General features: G+C 33.8%; 1 protein-coding gene across 28 annotated transcripts in view; it reads left to right on the forward strand.

Annotated features, from left to right (window-relative positions):
* CLASP2 (cytoplasmic linker associated protein 2) overlaps positions 1-18,521 on the forward strand; it is a 228,227-nt gene that overhangs the window by 126,118 nt on the left and 83,588 nt on the right. For 9 of the 28 annotated variants that reach the window (XM_081283481.1, XM_081283507.1, XM_081283492.1 and 6 more), the window contains 6 exons: positions 318-373; positions 1,167-1,340; positions 8,519-8,542; positions 10,734-10,751; positions 12,530-12,631; positions 12,783-12,809. In XM_081283481.1, coding sequence (XP_081139607.1) covers positions 318-373; positions 1,167-1,340; positions 8,519-8,542; positions 10,734-10,751; positions 12,530-12,631; positions 12,783-12,809 — 401 coding nt within the window. The remainder of the gene's footprint in view (positions 1-317; positions 374-1,166; positions 1,341-8,518; positions 8,543-10,733; positions 10,752-12,529; positions 12,632-12,782; positions 12,810-18,521) is intronic. The other 19 variants (XM_081283484.1, XM_081283485.1, XM_081283503.1 and 16 more) reach the window with 5 other exon arrangements.

Genomic DNA, 18,521 nt, shown 5'->3' on the forward strand with positions numbered 1-18,521 from the left:
CTTTATTTTTTATTTATGTGGTGCTAAGGATCAAACCCAGGGCTCGCACACGTTAGGCGAGCGCTCTACCAATGAGCCACAACCCCAGCCCAGAAGCTTAAATTTGTACACACCTATAATCCCAGTGACTCAAAAGGCTGAGACATGAAAATCACAGTTCAAGGCCAGTCTCAACAATTTAGCAAGACCTTATCTTTTGGTTAAAAAAAAAAATGAAGAAGTTTCCTAACTTTTAAGAAAACTAGTATTTCATTAGTTGCAGTCAGAGCAATAGTAAATGAAGTCACTTATTGAAAACATTTCTTTTTACCTTGCAGTCGCCCTTTTTCTTCGAAATGGTCTACAGCAAATCCATCAAGTGTGGCTGGAAGAGGTAATTGCATTTTAAATAAGAGTCATAGCCTATTTTATCTCTAAGCAATAGGCTTTAAACTGTTTTGATGTGATCCATAGTGTAACAATCATTTCCATAACCTCAGGCCACACATGTATACTACAACTGTGCATATATACATATGTAGTATAAACTAAAGTTCCATGAAGCAGTACTTATCCTTATATGTAGTGCACTCTGTTTTCTATTCTGTTTCATTTCTTTAAAACTCTAGTCATGACCCATTCAGTTGATTTCCCAACCTATTAATGGGTTATGATTCATGGTTTATCAAACTCTTCTTTTTTAAAACTAAAAAACTATATTTCAGAAATTTAATGATTTAACTTTCATAAATGCCCAAGAGTGGCAGAACCTCCTTTAATTTCTAAATATCCCTATTTCTGTACTATTTTTTCTGCATTTTTCTGATAGTAAAAATAATATTACTTCCATGTATTTATCTTATATTCCACTTCATTTTCATAGATCAGTCATAAACAACATCTCTTTAATCTGTGTAACAGTCCTATGAATTTTATAGTTATAATTGGTCATTGTACCCATTTCATGGGAGAAGAAAATGAGGCAGAGAAATATTAAGAAATCTTCATTGTGTTAGGATTGAAATTGAGATAGTCTGTCATTAATATGATACTGTTCATTGGCTGCTGCTTCCTTGCTGACTATATGTCATCATGTTTATTAGTTTATGTTGATTTCAAGTCTGTGATTTTTATGTTGTTTACAATTATTTAAATAATATTGATCACCTTTGTTTTGTGTTCCATAGTATCAGCAGGCAGCAGCAAAGCCAGTTCCCTTCCAGGAAGCCTGCAGCGTTCTCGAAGTGACATTGATGTGAATGCTGCTGCTGGTGCCAAGGCACATCATGCTGCTGGACAATCTGTGCGAAGTGGACGGTTAGGGGCAGGCGCCCTGAATCCAGGTTCCTATGCATCATTGGGTAAGGCAGCTAATTTTGGGAAATTACACAGTGTTCTCCCTGTGATCTCAGTGAAGACAAAGTGACATGTCTTAATCATTGCTGTGCTATTCTTGCTAATTAAGAATAAACCATGTTTTAATATGATTCTGTATTGTGGATAGTTCCTACTTTTCCCCCTTTACCTTCCTCTTCATCATCTTTTGTGGGTTTTTTTTCCCCCTTTTTCTCATTATCATCTTGATCAAAGAAACAGTTCTTGACTCCATGATTGTCAATAGAACTTTTATAACTCTGTAGTTCTGCGACATTAAGCAATGGATTACTAAGGAAAGTATGGGAATGGTATCAGCCTTATAACCAGCATCTCTTTTCTTTCTCCTGCTTCTTATTCCTTACCAAGATTTTAAAGCCTTTGGTCTGAGAGAACTCAAAGCTCTTGGGCTGAGGTTGTGGCTCAGCGGTGGAGAGCTCACCTGGCACGTGCAAGGCCCTGGGTTTGATCCTCAGTACCACATAAAAATAAATAAATAAATAAAATAAAGGTACTGTGTTCAACTACAACTAAAAATTAAATATTAAAAAAAAAAAAGAACTCAAAGCTCTATGTCTAACCAAAGCTTAAACATATATTCAAAAAAACTATTTGGAGTTTGGTTGAGGTTGGCTGTTCATTTGTATATCTATTTCAACTTCATTTTTCTTTCTTAGGTAGTACTAGTGAAAGACAAAACAGGTAGTTCGTTGGAACACAATGAATGTGTTTAGGTATGAATTAAGTATGTGATAAAATTAGCACAGTTGCATTCAGAATTATCAGGAAAAGATAGATTATTCAGTAGTACGTGATGTTATTAAACATGGTTCACAATTTAGTACAAAATTAGATTATAACCATGTTATTTATATGCCACATAAAAACATATTCCACCTGACTGAAATCTTGGAGAAAACAAAATAACTTGATGAAGCATAGTCAGTGAGTATTCATCTAATCTCAGGTTGTAGAAAGAATTTCGAAACACAAAAGCAAAAAAAACTATGAGAGCAAAATCTCTTGAATTTAAATGTAGTATGTGAAAATCTGAAATCAAGGGGTTCAAAACTAAAAGGGGGAAAGTTTTTGCCAGATACTGTAAAAAAGTTTAAAATAGCAAGAAATATTTCAAGTCTCTGAGAAACATGAGCTTATTTTTACAGTAACAAGAATATTTAGCTAGAGCCCATAATTGATAAGAATGTGGTAAATAGGACCTTACCAAGCAATGTTGATGTGAATTAATGATAGTTTTTTTTAAATTTTAATTTGTTTTTTATGACAGCAGAATGCATTAGAACTTATATTACACATATAGAGCACAATTTTTCATATCTCTGATTGTACACAAGTAGAGTCACACCATTCTTCGTACATATACTTGGGGTAATGTTGTCCATCTCATTCCACTGTCTTTCCTCACCCCGTGCCCCCTCCCTTACCCTCCCTCCCCTTTGCCCTATCTAGAGTTCATCTAATCCTCCCTTGCCTCCCCCAACCACATTATGAATCAGCAATGATAGTTATTTTTGAGTAACAATCTTAGTAATACCCATGGAGCATTTTTAAATCTTCAGAAATTTTGACCCAATAATTCAATGTTTAGATAATTATATCAAGAAATAAAAAGTGTTCATTGTAACAGATGTTTTAGAGTCAATTTTATATATAACAAAGGAATGATTAAGTCTTTTATATCCTTATATGTACTATGCATACATTAAAAAGTCATATTTTCAAGTAAGATAGAATGATATAGATTATCAGTGTGTGCTAAGTTCATCACTGTGTAAAGGACTAGAGATATACATATAAAGATGTTAATGGTGGGTTGATTAGTGCTTTTAATTTTCAAGAAACATTTTTGTTTAGAAACATGTTGCCCAAAATGACATTTATTTCAATATGTGGAAGTTAATCAACAATGCACATATTAACAAAGGACAAATAACCACATGGTCATCTCAGTATTTGCAGAAAAAGCATTTGACAAAATTCAACATCGTTTAAGATAAAAAATATATATATATTCTACAAACTAGGAATAGAGGAGAGCTTTCTCCTAATAAAGAGTATCTTTAGAAAAATCCACAGTTAATATCATTATTATATTTATTTATTTTTTTTTTTTAGTTTTAGATGGACAGAATACATTTATTCATTTATCTTTATGTGGTGCTGAGGAGTGAACCCAGGGCCTCACACATACTAGGTGAGTGCTCTACCACTGAGCCACAATCCCAGCCCCTGTTAATATCATTATTTGATAGTGAAACACTAGATGCTTTTATCTATTATCAATTAAAAAAAACAAGCATGACCATTTTTACCTTCTCTATTCAACATCCTCATGGATGTTTTAATCAGGGCAGTTAGGTAAGATGGAAAAATAGGACAGATTGGAAAGGAAGAAGTAAAATTACCTCTATTTGTAGAAAACATGATCTTCTACACAGTGAGCCAAGTACGATGGCGCATGCCTGTAATCCCAGTAGCTGGGGAGGCTTAAGGCAGCAGGATCCTGAGTTCAAAGCCAGCCTTTGAAAAAGTGAGGCGCTAAGCAACTAACTCAGTGAGACCCTGTCTCCAAATAAAATACAAAATAGGACTGGAGATGTTGCTTAGTGGTTGAGTGCATTAAAAAAATAAAATTCTTAGGAATAAATATAACAAAAGATTTGTGGGATAATGTCTACAAAAATTTGTACTTTTAAAAGAAATTAAAGTAGACCCAAATAAATGAAAAGACATTCTGGCTCAAAATTTTAAAGGTTAATATTAATAAGGTGTCAAATTGATACATTGCTTCAACGCATTACCCCTACATCTTCCTTTTGATACAAGTTGGGAAGCTGATCCTAAAAATTCATACAAATATGCAAGGGACAGAAAAATGGCTGAAATAATCTTGAAAAGGAACAACATAATTAGAGGATTTATACTTCCCAGTTTAAAAACTTACTTTTACGTCTTTGGGGTACTAATTTAAGGATAGACTTATGGTCCAGTGGAATAAAATTGAGACTCTAGAAATAAACTCATAGTGTTTATGGTCAGTTGATTTTTCAAAAAGGGTGTCAAGACCATCTAATGGGGAAAGAATTCTCTTCTCTTCAAATGCTACTGGAATAACTGGCTGCAAAAGAATTAATTTGGACTCCTGTTTCACAGACTCAAAATAGAGCAGAAGGAAACATGGGCATAAATCTTTGTAACCTTGGATTAGGTGGTGGATTCTTAGATGTGATGCCAGGCACATAAAGAAAGAAAGAAAGATAGATTAGACTTCATTAAAATTAAAACCTTTTTGCTTCAAAGGACACAATGAAGAAAATGAAAAAACATCACATAGAATAAGAGAAATTATCTTCAAATTATATAACCAGTAAGAATTTGTATCCCAAATATATAAAGAACTATTAGAACTTAGTAACAAAACAGACACTTCCGTTTTTAAAGATGGAAAAGAGTTTCATAAAACTTTCCTCCATTTAAGATATAAAGAATGAAAGTATGCTCAATATTGTTAATTATTAGGAAAGTCCAAATCAAGAGCATGTTGTAGTACCACTTCACATTCATTGTAATGATTACAAATAAAAAATGTAAGCAGAACTGGTTGGGTTGTAGCTCAGTGGTAAAGTGTTTGCCTGGTACACATTAGACCTTAGGTTCAGTTTCCAGCACTACCAAGAAATTAAAGAAAAAAAATTCAATAACTGCAGGTGAGGATATGGAGAACCTCCATACACTGCTGGTCAAATATAAAAAGATACAGGCACTTCAGAAATGATTTGACAATTTCTCTAAAAGTTAAACACAGAATTACTATGTGACCTAGAAGTTGTCCTAGCTATATTAACAAGAGTTATGAAAATATATATTCTCATAAAGACTTGTGAGTGTTAATAGCAACATAATTTATAGTAGCGGGGCTGGGGATGTGGCTCAAGCGGTAGCACGCTCGCCTGGCATGCGTGCGGCCCGGGTTCGATCCTCAGCACCACATGCAAACAAAAGATGTTGTGTCTGCCAAAAACTAAAAAATAAAGATTAAAAAAATTCTCTCTCTCTAAAAATAAAAAAAAAATTATAGTAGCAAAAAATGGGCCAGTCCAAATGTCTATCAGCAGGTGAATGTATAAATAAAATGGGATATGTTCATATAATGAAATGGATTCAGCCACAAAGGAGTATATTACATAAAGACTCGTTCCACAAGATGGTTCAACCTTGAAATCATTATGAAGTTGATACAGATAGCTATACACTGTATGAGTCCAATTATGTGAAATGACTAGAATAGGTAAATCCATGGCCAAAAAGTAAATTAGTTGTTGCCAGGGATTAGGAGTGGAAGGAATAGAGGTAGCTAATGAGTACAGGAATTTTTTTTTTTTTTTGATAGGTGGTAAAAAAAAATGTTCTAGAGTTAGTAGTGAGGTTGTACAATCTGTATATGTAATAAAAACACTGAGTTGTATAATATAGAAAGGTGAATTTTTTTGTATATGTGAATTATACTTTAAAAATTGAGTTAAAAGAAAATTAGAAAATAAAAAAAACAACCTTTCTTCCCAAGCCTTAAAAAATATTATTATATTGAGCCAGGTACAATAGCACACACCTGTAATCTCAGGAGGTTGGGAGGCTGAGACAGGATGATTTTGAATTCATAGCCAGCCTCAGCAACAATGAGGCTCTAAACAACTCAGTGAGACCTTGTCTCTAAATAAAATACAAAAAATAGGGCTGAGGATGTGGCTCAGTAGTTGAGTGCCCCTGAGTTCAATCCCTGGCACCAAAAAAAGTAAATAAATAAATAATGAGAATTAATGATATTGAATAGTTATTATTTTTATTACAGATAAAATATGATATTTAAAATGTTTTAATGCAAACCAGAAAGTCAGTTTTGCATTTTGTTGTTGTTGTTGTTGTTGTAAGAAAACCTACAATAATACCATAAAATTGACTTAATTTATTTCTTTTGGTTGTTTAGGGTTTAAATTGAACGTATGTTTCATGTTGGAAGAAAAAAGTGTTACACTTTTCTCTTTTCTGTATCTGGCCCAGCTTTATACTCGGAGACAATGAATTGCCTCCCTGGGGCTCTTTTCAGAGGTTCAGTAAAAATGTTCCTATTCTCTCCCTCTCCCACTTTCTCCCTTAGCTCAACCTTACTTTCTACCTGTTATATAAGCTTATACACTTGCAACAGGTGGACTGTTTTCTTCTACTTTGAGCCTTACTTATTATGACTGAGCATGTATGGTTCAGAAAGGATATTTGATTCTTTTCTGGAAACACTTTTAACGAGCACTGAATTTTTGATAGGTACCATGTGAGGTACCAGGGATCACAGGTATATGCTTCTATACTGAGAGTCTCTCAGTCTGTTAGGCAGTTGCTGAAGGATGAGCAGCTAAAGGTTTATTATGTATTATGCATCTTGAGTTTGAAGTCCCTGTGGGATCTCAAGCTGAAAGTACTTAGGGAACAACAATGGTATAGAACTTGGGGGTGGGGGAGAGATAGAGGTAGATATTAAACTCCATACATTCCGTAAAGCCGTTGCCACTGGTTTGTGTTTGTTTTTGTTTTCCCTAAAGTCCTGAATGCTTTGGTGGAAGAGATTAGGAGTGTTTTGAAATATATCATTTAACTTCCTGAAGAGTAAACTTGGTGTCATATAAGATAGGTAGGAATTCATGTTAAGGAAACCTTGACCTATGTATGCATATTCACAAGTGTTCTCAATGTAACTCCTTGTATAGAAAAGAAAATGGACAGTTTCAATGATATCATAGAAAGAAGACAAATTTCAGTTGGTTGAGGAAGAAGTTGAAAAGGAGAATCTGAGGGGCTGGGGCTTAGTGGTAGAGCACTCACCCAGCATGCATGAGGCACTGGGTTCAATCCTCAGCACCACATAGATGTAAAATAAAGATATTGTGTCCACCTAAAACTAAAAATAAATAAATAAATAAATATTTTTTAAAAAGGAGAATCTGAATTATTTTTGTGCTTGATGGTCAAGGAAAGGGGTGAAACGAAGTTACTGTTTTTTAAGACTCCAGGAATTCGATATGCTTATATACTAAAGTAGTAAGTCAGTAGAGAAAGAAAGAAGTGCAAGAATGTGAGGAGATACTTCATGGCAAAATTCCCATGGAAGGCATGAAGAATGGGATATAAAGAGCCTAGCTCGGGAGTTAGCCTTGGATGTGGTAGATTTGGTTGTGGTATTTATGGGGAGAGGTTGTTAAGAGTGAGATCAGGGAGGTTGTGATCTTTGTCCTGAGGATTCATAGTCAGGATCCTGTGCCAAGAGGTGACTTGAGACTTGAAGTTTAGAACATACATTGAAGGGGCACAGAGAGAGTGGTACACTTTGGGCCTCCCAAACCACTCCCACATTTGGGGACTTGCTAAAAGAACTCTAGGATAAGAATCAGCTGTACTCATGACTGAAGCAAAAGAATACATAACAGAAATAGCAAAAGAAATTTATAGACTTTCAAAGTTCTCCCTCCTACAGGTAAGGTTAGGGGTCTGCTCCTTCCCCCTGCAGTGAAGTACAGAAACATGTGCACAATTTTTCTGCCCTGGGAAACTTGCTTAAGACTTAGTCCAAGGTGGTGTGGGGAGTGGAGAATAGTCACATAGGCACTGTGTCAACCACAATCATCAGACTCCAAACTCCCAAAAAGAAAGCAGGTGTTCACCGTAAATCAGTTTGCAAAAACAGTTTAAGCAGATGTACAGCAGAGTCTGGGACCCCCACCCTCACTTAGAATTACTTTATCAACACAGAAGGTATTCAAAACCAAGTTACCAGAAGCCAGACTCACAAACAAAACCTCCTAAAAGCAGCATTAATCCTGCCATGTCAGCTCTGCCTGCACAGGCACCAAAGGCCACATCTTTACTAGTGCCAGTATGTATAAATACATTTCAGTGTGGTCTTCTCTGTCAAGTAGTGGAATCGAGAAAGTGAGTTGTTAAATTTATCCAAAGGTGAGGTTATAGTGCAGCAGTAAAGTATACCTGTGCAATGAAGTATACTTCTGTCTTCTTTAAAAGTTTTTAGGGATCATAAAATTATTTTTTTCTAATACACTAAGTTTTCCTCTGTTCTTTGCTTGCTCTTTCATCAAAGAGGATACTTCTGACAAGATGGATGGTAAGAACTCGCTTTTATAATTCTACTACACATATTTATGGTTCTTGGGTTCTACATTATATCCTTATTCATTCTTCATTAAATTTCTGAATATATCCTACTTAATTAATAAGGATCTTAATGTGAAAATGGCTACATAATTATTTGGTCAAATTTTAGATTAGGTATAAACATTTTCAGATTTTCTGTTCTACTCAAATAGTAAGTTACTATTTGTTGTAACTTAAATCCATTATTATTTTAAACATTTTACCTGAGCTTTTAGAAATATGCCTCCAAGTATGTTGAAGTTCTTGTCTTCCTTTACGATGTTGGGTTAAGAAGAATGGAAAGGAATCTCCAAATTTATTTGATTCAGCACTTTAGTTTACTAACTTTGGTATATATAGACTTATTTCATAGGTTCAAATGATTATTTATGAAAATGAAATACAAATTACAGATACTTTTTCACAGTGAATTTTAAACCAAGATTTTATCAAAACTGAACTTAAATTAAGCTTTGCTTTTTAAATTTCTATATCCAAATTGTTACAGTTTATCTAAAGTTGCTGGAGGGGCTGGGGTTGTGGCTCAGAGGTAGAGAGCTCGCCTAGCACATTCGGGGCCCTGGGTTCGATCCTCAGCATCACATAAAAATAAATGAAAGGATTGTGTCCATCTACAACTAAAAGATTTTTTAAAAATAAATAAATAAAGTTGCTGGATTCAGCAGCAAGCCTATATATTTTTTATGATACTTGTCAGCATATTATTTATACTTTCCCTTCGTTTTTATCAGATCCCATGTTATCTCGAAGTATGGTCTTTTTAAAATAACTCATAATAAGATAATGCAATCTGTGAGTTACTTGAAATCTAGGAAAACTTGAGACACTTTTTTTTTTTTAAAGAGAGAGTGAGAGAGAAGTGAGAGAGTGAGAGAGAGAGAATTTTTAATTTTTTTTTTTTTAGTTCTCAGCAGACACAACATCTTTGTTTGTATGTGGTGCTGAGGATCGAACCCGGGCCGCACGCATACCAGGCGAGCACGCTACCGCCTGAGCCACATCCCCAGCCCTTGAGACACTTTTATATTTAATTTTGAGCATTCATCACAAACTCTAAAAATTGATCTATAGTGTATCTTTTGTTTTAATGAAATTAAACTCTTTAGTTGAATACATGAGTTTTAATTACATTAGTTTCTCCCTTTTTGTATGTATGGCTGAAATGATAGCCATCAAGAAATGTTTTCTGTTGGACTTGGTGGCATATGCCTATAATCACAGCAATTTGGGAGGCTGAGGCAGGAGGATCTCAAGCTTGAGGATAGCCTCAGCAACTTGACAAGATCCTACCTCAAAATAAAAATAAAAAGGACTGGGGATGTAGCTTAGAAGTAGAGTGCCCCTAGGTTCAATCCCCAGTACTCCTTCATACCATCAAAAAAGAGATGGTTTGTATACATCAAACCTGTGGTTATCCTTTCTAACATTAATATTCCTGGAACCTTTAAACAAATTTTTTATTACTTTCTAAACAAAATCTTTTCTTGGCATAGTGTGGTGGCACATACCTATCATCACAACTACTTAGGAGACTGAGGCAGGAGGGTCACAAATTCAAAGCCAGCCTGGGCAACTTTGACCTTCAGCAAGAAGGGGATATCTCAGTGGTAGAGCAGTGCAGGAGTGTGTGCATGTGCATGTACACATATACACACAAACAAGCTTATCAGCCTTTTATTTGAAGAGTCACCTCTGTTACATCATGTGTTACTCCCACTAATATTTGGTCTAATGTGGGCAAATGAAGCCTATGTTGTGGATTTGACTTTCACATTCTTCTCTGGGCTACCTTTTGAAAATACATAGAAAAATATTACTACTCTGGAGCCAAAGTCAGTAAAAATCTTCATTTGCAAAAATTACATTTTTTTGAGTGATTATTTTTTTTAAATCACTTCAAAATTTTGAAATGTAGAAGAATTTTTCAGTTTTCACTTGACTGCTTTCAACTTTTTTGTGAGTTGTGAATATTGTTATCTCCAGTTTTATTTTCCTGAAAATGAACCTTGTCAAATTTAAATTTAATCTATTAGACTAAGTTACTTTTTATTTTCACCTTTGCATTTTAGTCTTGGGTGGGAGCTGTGAGGTAGCAGCATTGACAGTATTTGTTGAAATATTGTTTTATTTCTCTTATTTAGGAACAGCATCTGAAGATGGTAAGAATTATACATTTTGTTAGTAACACAATGCCTTTAAATTAATATTTTCATTATTAGGAATTACATGTTAAAACTAAAATGATAGGTTAATTTATTTGCAAATCATTTCCCAGCTTCTACATTTGATTGTGTTGGTTATATGTGTGGATTTTTTTTTTAATTCTTTATCCTACAGTTTTGCTTTGTATCTTAGACCATTTCTTGCTAAAAAACATAATTGCTTAACATGTTTAATAATATCTAGTATAGAGTTAGTACATAATTTTTTTTCCTGGATTGATATTAAAATGCTTTTCTTTATATTTTGTTTTTTAATTTATTTCCACTTTGTGGGAGCATGCAATTGCATTTGCTTTGTCATTGAAGTTTAAATGCTTTTAAAATGCTTTTATGTAGTCCATTTTGAGATTTATCTTACTTTTGAATCAGTACTTAAGGAATTGGTCTGTGATTCAAATTGAATTTGTGATTAAAATGGGGTGTTTTAGTTTTACTTGTTAGTCGTGAGAACATAATATTCTGCTCAAAATAGACTCTGTAAAAGCCTTTGTGAAGTATATAGCTCATTAGGGGCTTGAAGTTGTTAGAATGTTAGGGTTCCACCAATTTTGCCTCTATTTTATTCCACTTTCTTATCATTCTCTTATCTTCCCTCCATGATTTCTAACTTTTAAAAATTTATCCCTGCTCTTCAGGGTTTTTTCCTAATTAATGTGGCCATATTGGACTAGCCAAAATTTTTTGTATTCCCTACAAAGTTTACCTTTTAATTAAAAAGGATTCTGAGCCCTATTTTTCAGTATGTCTGATACTGGTTCTGATTTGGTTGAAACGGTAGCTGGAGAAAACCAAAATACTAGCTGGTGATATATTTATTATCACTTGTTTTTACTGATGACATTTTATGTAAGCACTTTGACAAACAATTTCCTTGAGTTCAAGAGCTCTGGAAAATAGTGTGAGAATATTTTGTAATGGGGAATGAAGCAGTGATAGAGGAGAAAAGAATGCAACTGGGAGGGAGAAAAGAAATATTTTTTAAATGTGCCAATCCTTATGTGACATATAGTTCTTCAAATCATTTTCTCAATAAAATTGGTTGGTTAGGAAAGAAAGCAGTGAACATATCCATATACATGTGTTATAATCTGATACATAAAAGATTAAATATTTTGCCAATAATATCTCTTCCTGCAAATCAGTTGAGAAGTACATTTTCAATCAAAAGGATTATTTGGGCTTATATTTTAAACTATGGAGTGGATTAGAGAATAATCTAAATTTTCTAGAAACTGAAATTTTAGAATTAAAACTACCAATTAAGAGATAAGTGGCATGACCAAAGTAATTATTTTAATTATAACTATTGCACTAATAATATCCAGCTTTTAAGAATGAAAGTTTTCTAGTTTGACTTTATCCTTAGCTTTTAAGGAAAGTTAGCATAGAGTACAGCACATAAAAAAAAATATGAAGCTGTGTATATGGCATGAGCCTATAGTCCAGCTACTCAGGAGACTGAGACAGGAGGCTCTCTGGAATCCAGGAGTTTGGGATCTCATCTCAAAAAAGAAAGCAAAGCAAAACAATTAAAATTAAAAAAAAAGAAAAGTATGAGTTTTTAAAAATATAAGAGACTATAACCTGTAAGTGATGGATACATTATTACAGAATTTAATAATACTTGAAAATAGTAAGACTTTTCCCCTTACTACTATGTTATTTCTATATTATTGTAGAAAAATGTTTAATGATACAAATATTTTATTCCTCAGGCCGAGTGAGAGCAAAGCTTTCAGCACCACTTGCTGGCATGGGAAATGCCAAGACAGATTCTAGAGGAAGAAGTCGAACAAAAATGGTGTCTCAGTCACAGCGTACGTACAGCTTATCAGGCCTCCTCTATTTGCCAATGTTAGAATAAGTGTATTCCTTGTATATTACTGTATTAGGAGATTGACCAGTGGATAAAGACAAAGCTGATTTCAAAAGACAAGCCACATACTGAGTTCTTGTTCTGTACTTTAGGTTCATCATCACCTGACAAAAATGAAGGTATTTTTTTTTTCAATGTTTTGGGTCAGTTGTCGTGCATGTTTTGGAATTTTTTGAGTGGGTGCTGTCTTGTCTTTGTGTTACTAGGGCTGCATCATTGGTATCTGCCACTTAGAAAAATTTCATCTGCTATACAAATGTTTGCATGGAAATATTTTAAATAGCACAAATCCTTAGTATTAAGGTTTTCACATTCTGCTCAGAAACTTGCAAATATGGAAAATATACTTGCCATATATTAACATCAAAATCTGGTTGCTTCTGGCTAATGCCATTCAAACGTGGATAAGTGGTGTCTTCTTACTCTTCCCAAATATATCATAGTATTGTTTTGTAGGGGGGCAGTTAGTAGTTTTGGCAGGCATATGCTGATTTATAGCAAGGATAAATAAACTGAAATGACCAATTCTGTTGTGTTCTTGTTAAAGATTTATGTTTTTGCTATTTCCTTAGAAGCTGAAATCCTAGCAAAGACATTTACTAAAAGCACAACTTTAAGGTCTAAGTACAATAAATGATCTCTTTTTATGTGTACCAGAATAATAACATATGCATTTATGGCATTATTAATTGAAGCATTTATTCCCACTTCTTCTTTACCAAGAGATTTTCATTAGCATTAAACTCTAAAATCAGGGTTATTCTGTATGCCTGACTATTTTGGAAAGAGATTTAAGGGTCTTCTGTTGTTATTTATGTGATTTATTAATATTTGGATATCCTATTTGTTTTTATAACCTGATACCTGAACAAGGCTTGGAGGGACCAGGGTGGTGATTACATAAGTCAGGCCTGACAAATTCTCCTCTTTGCAGAGTAAGAATATCCAGACAGAATAACAGTGGGAGCATTCAACAAGAGTCCTAAAAATAAGCAAAAATACTCAGTACAGTTGTTTTTCAAACTGAAGGTTATTTACAAATAATAAAAAAAGATAGATGTCCTCTAGGCAAGAGCTTTCTTCTCAACTTAAGTCAAGATTAGATCATATTCTATCAGGTCATATTCTTCCCTGATTCTGTGTATTTTGGAGTGATTTTTTAGAGTACATTAGTCTTCAGTGGTGTAGCATAGTAGTAGTTGGAACCTCACTCCTCCATTCATGCTGCCCAGACCAGCATTAGCATCATGTGGGAGCTACTTGGAAAAGCAGAATCTTATGTACCATCACAGATTTATCAGATCTGATCTTAAGCAAGATCACCAAGTGATTTGTGCCATAATAGAGTTTAAGAAGTACTCATTTAGATCATGAGCTTTGGAACCATAATGCCCAGGTTTGAATCCTGGTTGTTCTGGGTAAAAGTTACTGTATTTATATATCACTTGTAAAATGAAGAGATTACCAGTGTCTTCCTCATAAGGTTGCCATGAGGATGAAATGATGTAGTATATTTAATACACTTAAAACAATGCCTGGCCCAGAGTAAGCCCTGTGTATGTTAGCTGATAAAATTTTCCTCATTATTATCATTAATCAAATGGCAACTGAATTTTACACCACTGTTGTGTATTTCTACACCTTATTATTCTTATTGCCTTTAGGAAACTGAAATAAGTATTCGTGAAGATAGGAAGTTTAATGTATAAAGATAATTAAAAACAACGAGAGACTGTTCATGTCTAGGATCTTAGGATAAAATTTAATCATGAGATACTTGTTGTCTTTTTTTTTTGTACAGGGGATTGAAACCAGGGGCTCTCAATGAATGAGCCACATCCCCAACCATTTTTTATATTTTATTTAGAGACAGGGTCTCACCAAGTTGCTTAGGGCCTTGCTAAGTTGCTGAGGCTAGTTTTGAACTCGCAATCCTCCTGCCTCAGCCTCCCAAGCCACTGGGATTACAGGCGTGTGCCACCCCGCACCTGGCTTTATTAGTTGTCTTTTAAAAAATACCAAGGTTAACCTCAGAGTAAAGATTTCAAAAGTTTTTTGTTTGTTTTTGTTTTGTTTTGTTTTTCCTTCTTTTTATGTTCCTTAAAGGACCTGCTTTTTAGATCATTATAACTTCAGATCACTTCAGGAGAGAACAGAATAATTTTTGTGCATTTGGTTTTTACTTTGAAATCCAATCTGCAGTACTCCACGTACTTCCCTAAAATGTGAAAACACAGTAAAATTGGCTAGACCAAGGAAGACTTTAAGATCAAAAGACTTTCCTACCATAAAGTCACTTAGATTGTAAATCATATTGGAAAGTTGTTGTTTGCTTGCTTAATTATTTGAATGATTATATGTTCCATTCCAAAGTCTTTTGTATAGATACGTAATTTGTATGCAAGTTTCTTTACAACATATCTACACACAAATATTACCGTGATCTCCATCTTTGCTTTGTTGTAAAGTAATTCATTAGGGTTTGCATGGTCTTCCGTGTTTTTGTATCATCTTTTAGAAAAATCTCTTGGATCAAAGCAGGTGTCCTAAGATGGCTAATCAAAGTAAATGAAAGTAGACCCAGCGGAGAGACTTTTAGATTTATATTGAAGGAATTGTGTTCTTTTTTAGTTGGTAGTGACTGGTTGTGTACAGATGATTGTACAGCCTGTCAGAAACCGTCTCCCCTCCTCTCACCTCTTATTTTATTTTTTCTGTGAATCTTAATAAAGATGCAATTTGTAGCTTTTTCATCTGATTTTTCTTCAGCAACAAGATGTTATAGTTATTCCGTACATCTAGTTTTAAATTAAATGTTTAAATAATAAAAACTTAAACATTTAATTATTAAATTTTGGATTACCAGTAATAGAAAAGCTGAAGAATTTACATTAAACTTTGCAGCTTCATTTCATCTGCTTTGTACATGAGTGTCTGATTTCTGTTTTTCAGCTATAAAACTACTAAATGTACTGTTTTGTTAAAGACATCTGTGCTTTGGGAGTTTTTAAAGTGTTTTTTTTGTTGTTGTTGTTGTTGTTTGTTTTTTGTTTTTGTTTTCAAGTTAGAGAATTTTTTCCTCCGGAGAATTGACTAAAGCTTTCTTGTTTTCATCTGCCATCCATTTAAAAACTGCTTCTCCCCTCTTCATGGATTATTATAACCCTTACCCTAATTCTGCCTTTACACTTGTTCAGGATCACAATCTGCTAATACCATTGGTGGTAAGAATCTATAGACTTTATGTATGCATCTATTGTTTGATCACCTATTTTCATTACCAGAAATGGGTTCTATTCAGCAGAAATTCTTAACATCTAATATCCCATCATTCTATAATCATATTGGGGTAAAAATTACCAATTATGATTTTTCTTTGGGCTGTCTTTATTATATTACCAAACCCTGCATTTTAAAAATTATCCAAGCTGACTGTATATAAACAGTCAAAAGGAGCTTTAGAGATCCTTTGAAATGCCATAAAAACAATAAAATGGTAGCTTATAGGTGGCACAAGAAAAATGTGTATTTAATTTCAAATTTTGCCATAGGGTTTTTTCTGTTTAAGTTGCTCTTCCCTGGTTATATCATGCCCTTTTTCATTAACTCTGTGGTTTTCTAAAGGAAATAATTAACCTTGGTGGCTCTTTGCTAGGGAAAGAGCCTTGGTATTTTCTTCTAAACATAAACAATTCCAAATGAGTCACAGGTGCTGGAATTATCATAGTCTTAGTGGATACCAGAGGGGTAATGGAGAACAAAGGGGTAGTGATTGAAGTGAACAGTGCCATTTTATTTCTTAGGAGAGGGCATGAATGAATTTAAATACAGAGAGCGAGTTTGCATAACTAATAAATTAAATAATCTAAGACAAAAAAACAGTTACTCTGCTTCTAAACTTCGTGTTTCCTATCTGCTGAATAGACCCAGATTTCAAAAAATTTCTCCAGTTTTTCTTGCCGACACCTCTACCTCCACAGTTTATATTGGTTTTAATAGAATACCATATTGTATGTGCTCAGCTCATTATTTATACCTTTTATACTATTTCGAGTTTTCCCATAAAATACTCCATTAGCCTCTCTTGCATTGTGAGTTTGTGGCATGTTGAGTGTTTGGATGTTTTGGTGTGTATGTTTAGTTTAGATACTGCATGGAGAAAACAGGTGCCTTATAACCATCCTTAAGGTTACAACTGAAAGAAACCGGACTTGAAGATTCTTCACCTGAAACATCGGGAAGCTTTCAAATAAGCAGTCATTTTAAAGTAGACTTGAATAATTTCCCTACTATAATTTAGAATTCCTTCTAATCAAATGGTAAATTATTAATTTTATGGAAAAGCTACTTTGTTTTACAGTATCTCAATCACCAGTCAAAAATAAATTTTACTTTGCTGATGAAGAATTAAGCAGGAGTATAAAGTTTATTCAGCAAGATGGTGCCAAGAAAAGTAATAGCAGCGGCCACAGATCAGCAGCTCTTGGGCCACATCCAGCCTGTTTCATTCATGTATTATTTGACCTGTAGAACATGACTTTAAAAAAAAAAAGGAAATTTCAAAAAATCACAGGACCTAGTCAGTATCACTTCAAGACAGAGCTGGGTAGAACTAAAAAGTCACCTCTCTTTTAGGAAAGGGTAAACACTCTCCTCTTGATCACAGTCCTCTTAGCATACTCCCTACTCTGTATTCAGTTTTCTGTTTTTTGACATTCTCTGCTTGTTCCCATTGGCATTTTAATTTTTAATCTGCCCTATGGAAATGAAACATAATTGGATAAGATTGAACAGCTTGAATAGTGACTCTCCTACTGGGTAGAAATGGTGCCCAGCAAAGGGAGAAATTTATATCACAAAGATTGATTTACTTAAGTGTAAGTTTAATTTTTTCATAATGTTACAATTCAGAATTTAGAGTTAGATTTTATCTTGGAGTTATCTAGCCCATATCCTATTCATTGTAAATATAAAGTGCTTTCATTCACAAAGGAACTCATTCCCACAGAAGTTAATCCAGGCATTTCTAGTTTAAAACCATATTTCGTAACTTGTTTTACCCCATGCCCAGTCTCTGACAAAATTTTTGTCCAGTTCTCCTTCTCTATCTCCTTAATCTCTCTTTCATATATATATGTTTATATATATATAAACATATATATATAAATTTGTCCCATAGTCCTGTTGTACCATGAGTACTTGTATACCCCAGAATATGGCCACCCAAAGAGTCCTTTGCAAATAACAAAAATAAATTTTCTTTTTCACTAGGCCCAAACTTGTCAATATTTAAATTTTTAATTTTGTAAAATTTTAAAATACATACATAGTAGCAAAATAGATAACTTTGCTATATACTTGTTCAGAGAATCTCAGGCAAACTATGTGAAGATAAAGCAAATTACCATTATTGTATACTTAAAAAAATAATCACAGTAATGGAATCAAGGATTTTTTTCCCTTTTATGTATATAACTGTTTCACACAGACCATATTAACCACGTGAAATATACTTTCAGATATATGCTGGCTTTAGAAATCTTTTTTACTATTTGCGTTCTAAAAATAATAATAGTATTGTCATTATCAAATATAGTATACTCCCCAAACTGAAAATATGTTTTAGATGATTTAGCATTCAGTGCTAGTTATATATGGTATACCTTTTCCTCCCAGGTTACAATTATGTATAAATCTTCCTTGGTCCATTTTCTTTAAACTTAGAACCTGTCATACTTTAATAGTTTTCTCAGATGTGTTTCTTGAATTTTTATCCTGTCAGCAAATTTTCTTAGTATCACATCTTAATATTTGTGTATGTGTTTGGTGTT

This window comes from Spermophilus citellus, assembly GCF_964194105.1.
Source record: "Spermophilus citellus genome assembly, chromosome: 3".
In the NCBI taxonomy this organism is placed as follows: domain Eukaryota; kingdom Metazoa; phylum Chordata; class Mammalia; order Rodentia; family Sciuridae; genus Spermophilus; species Spermophilus citellus.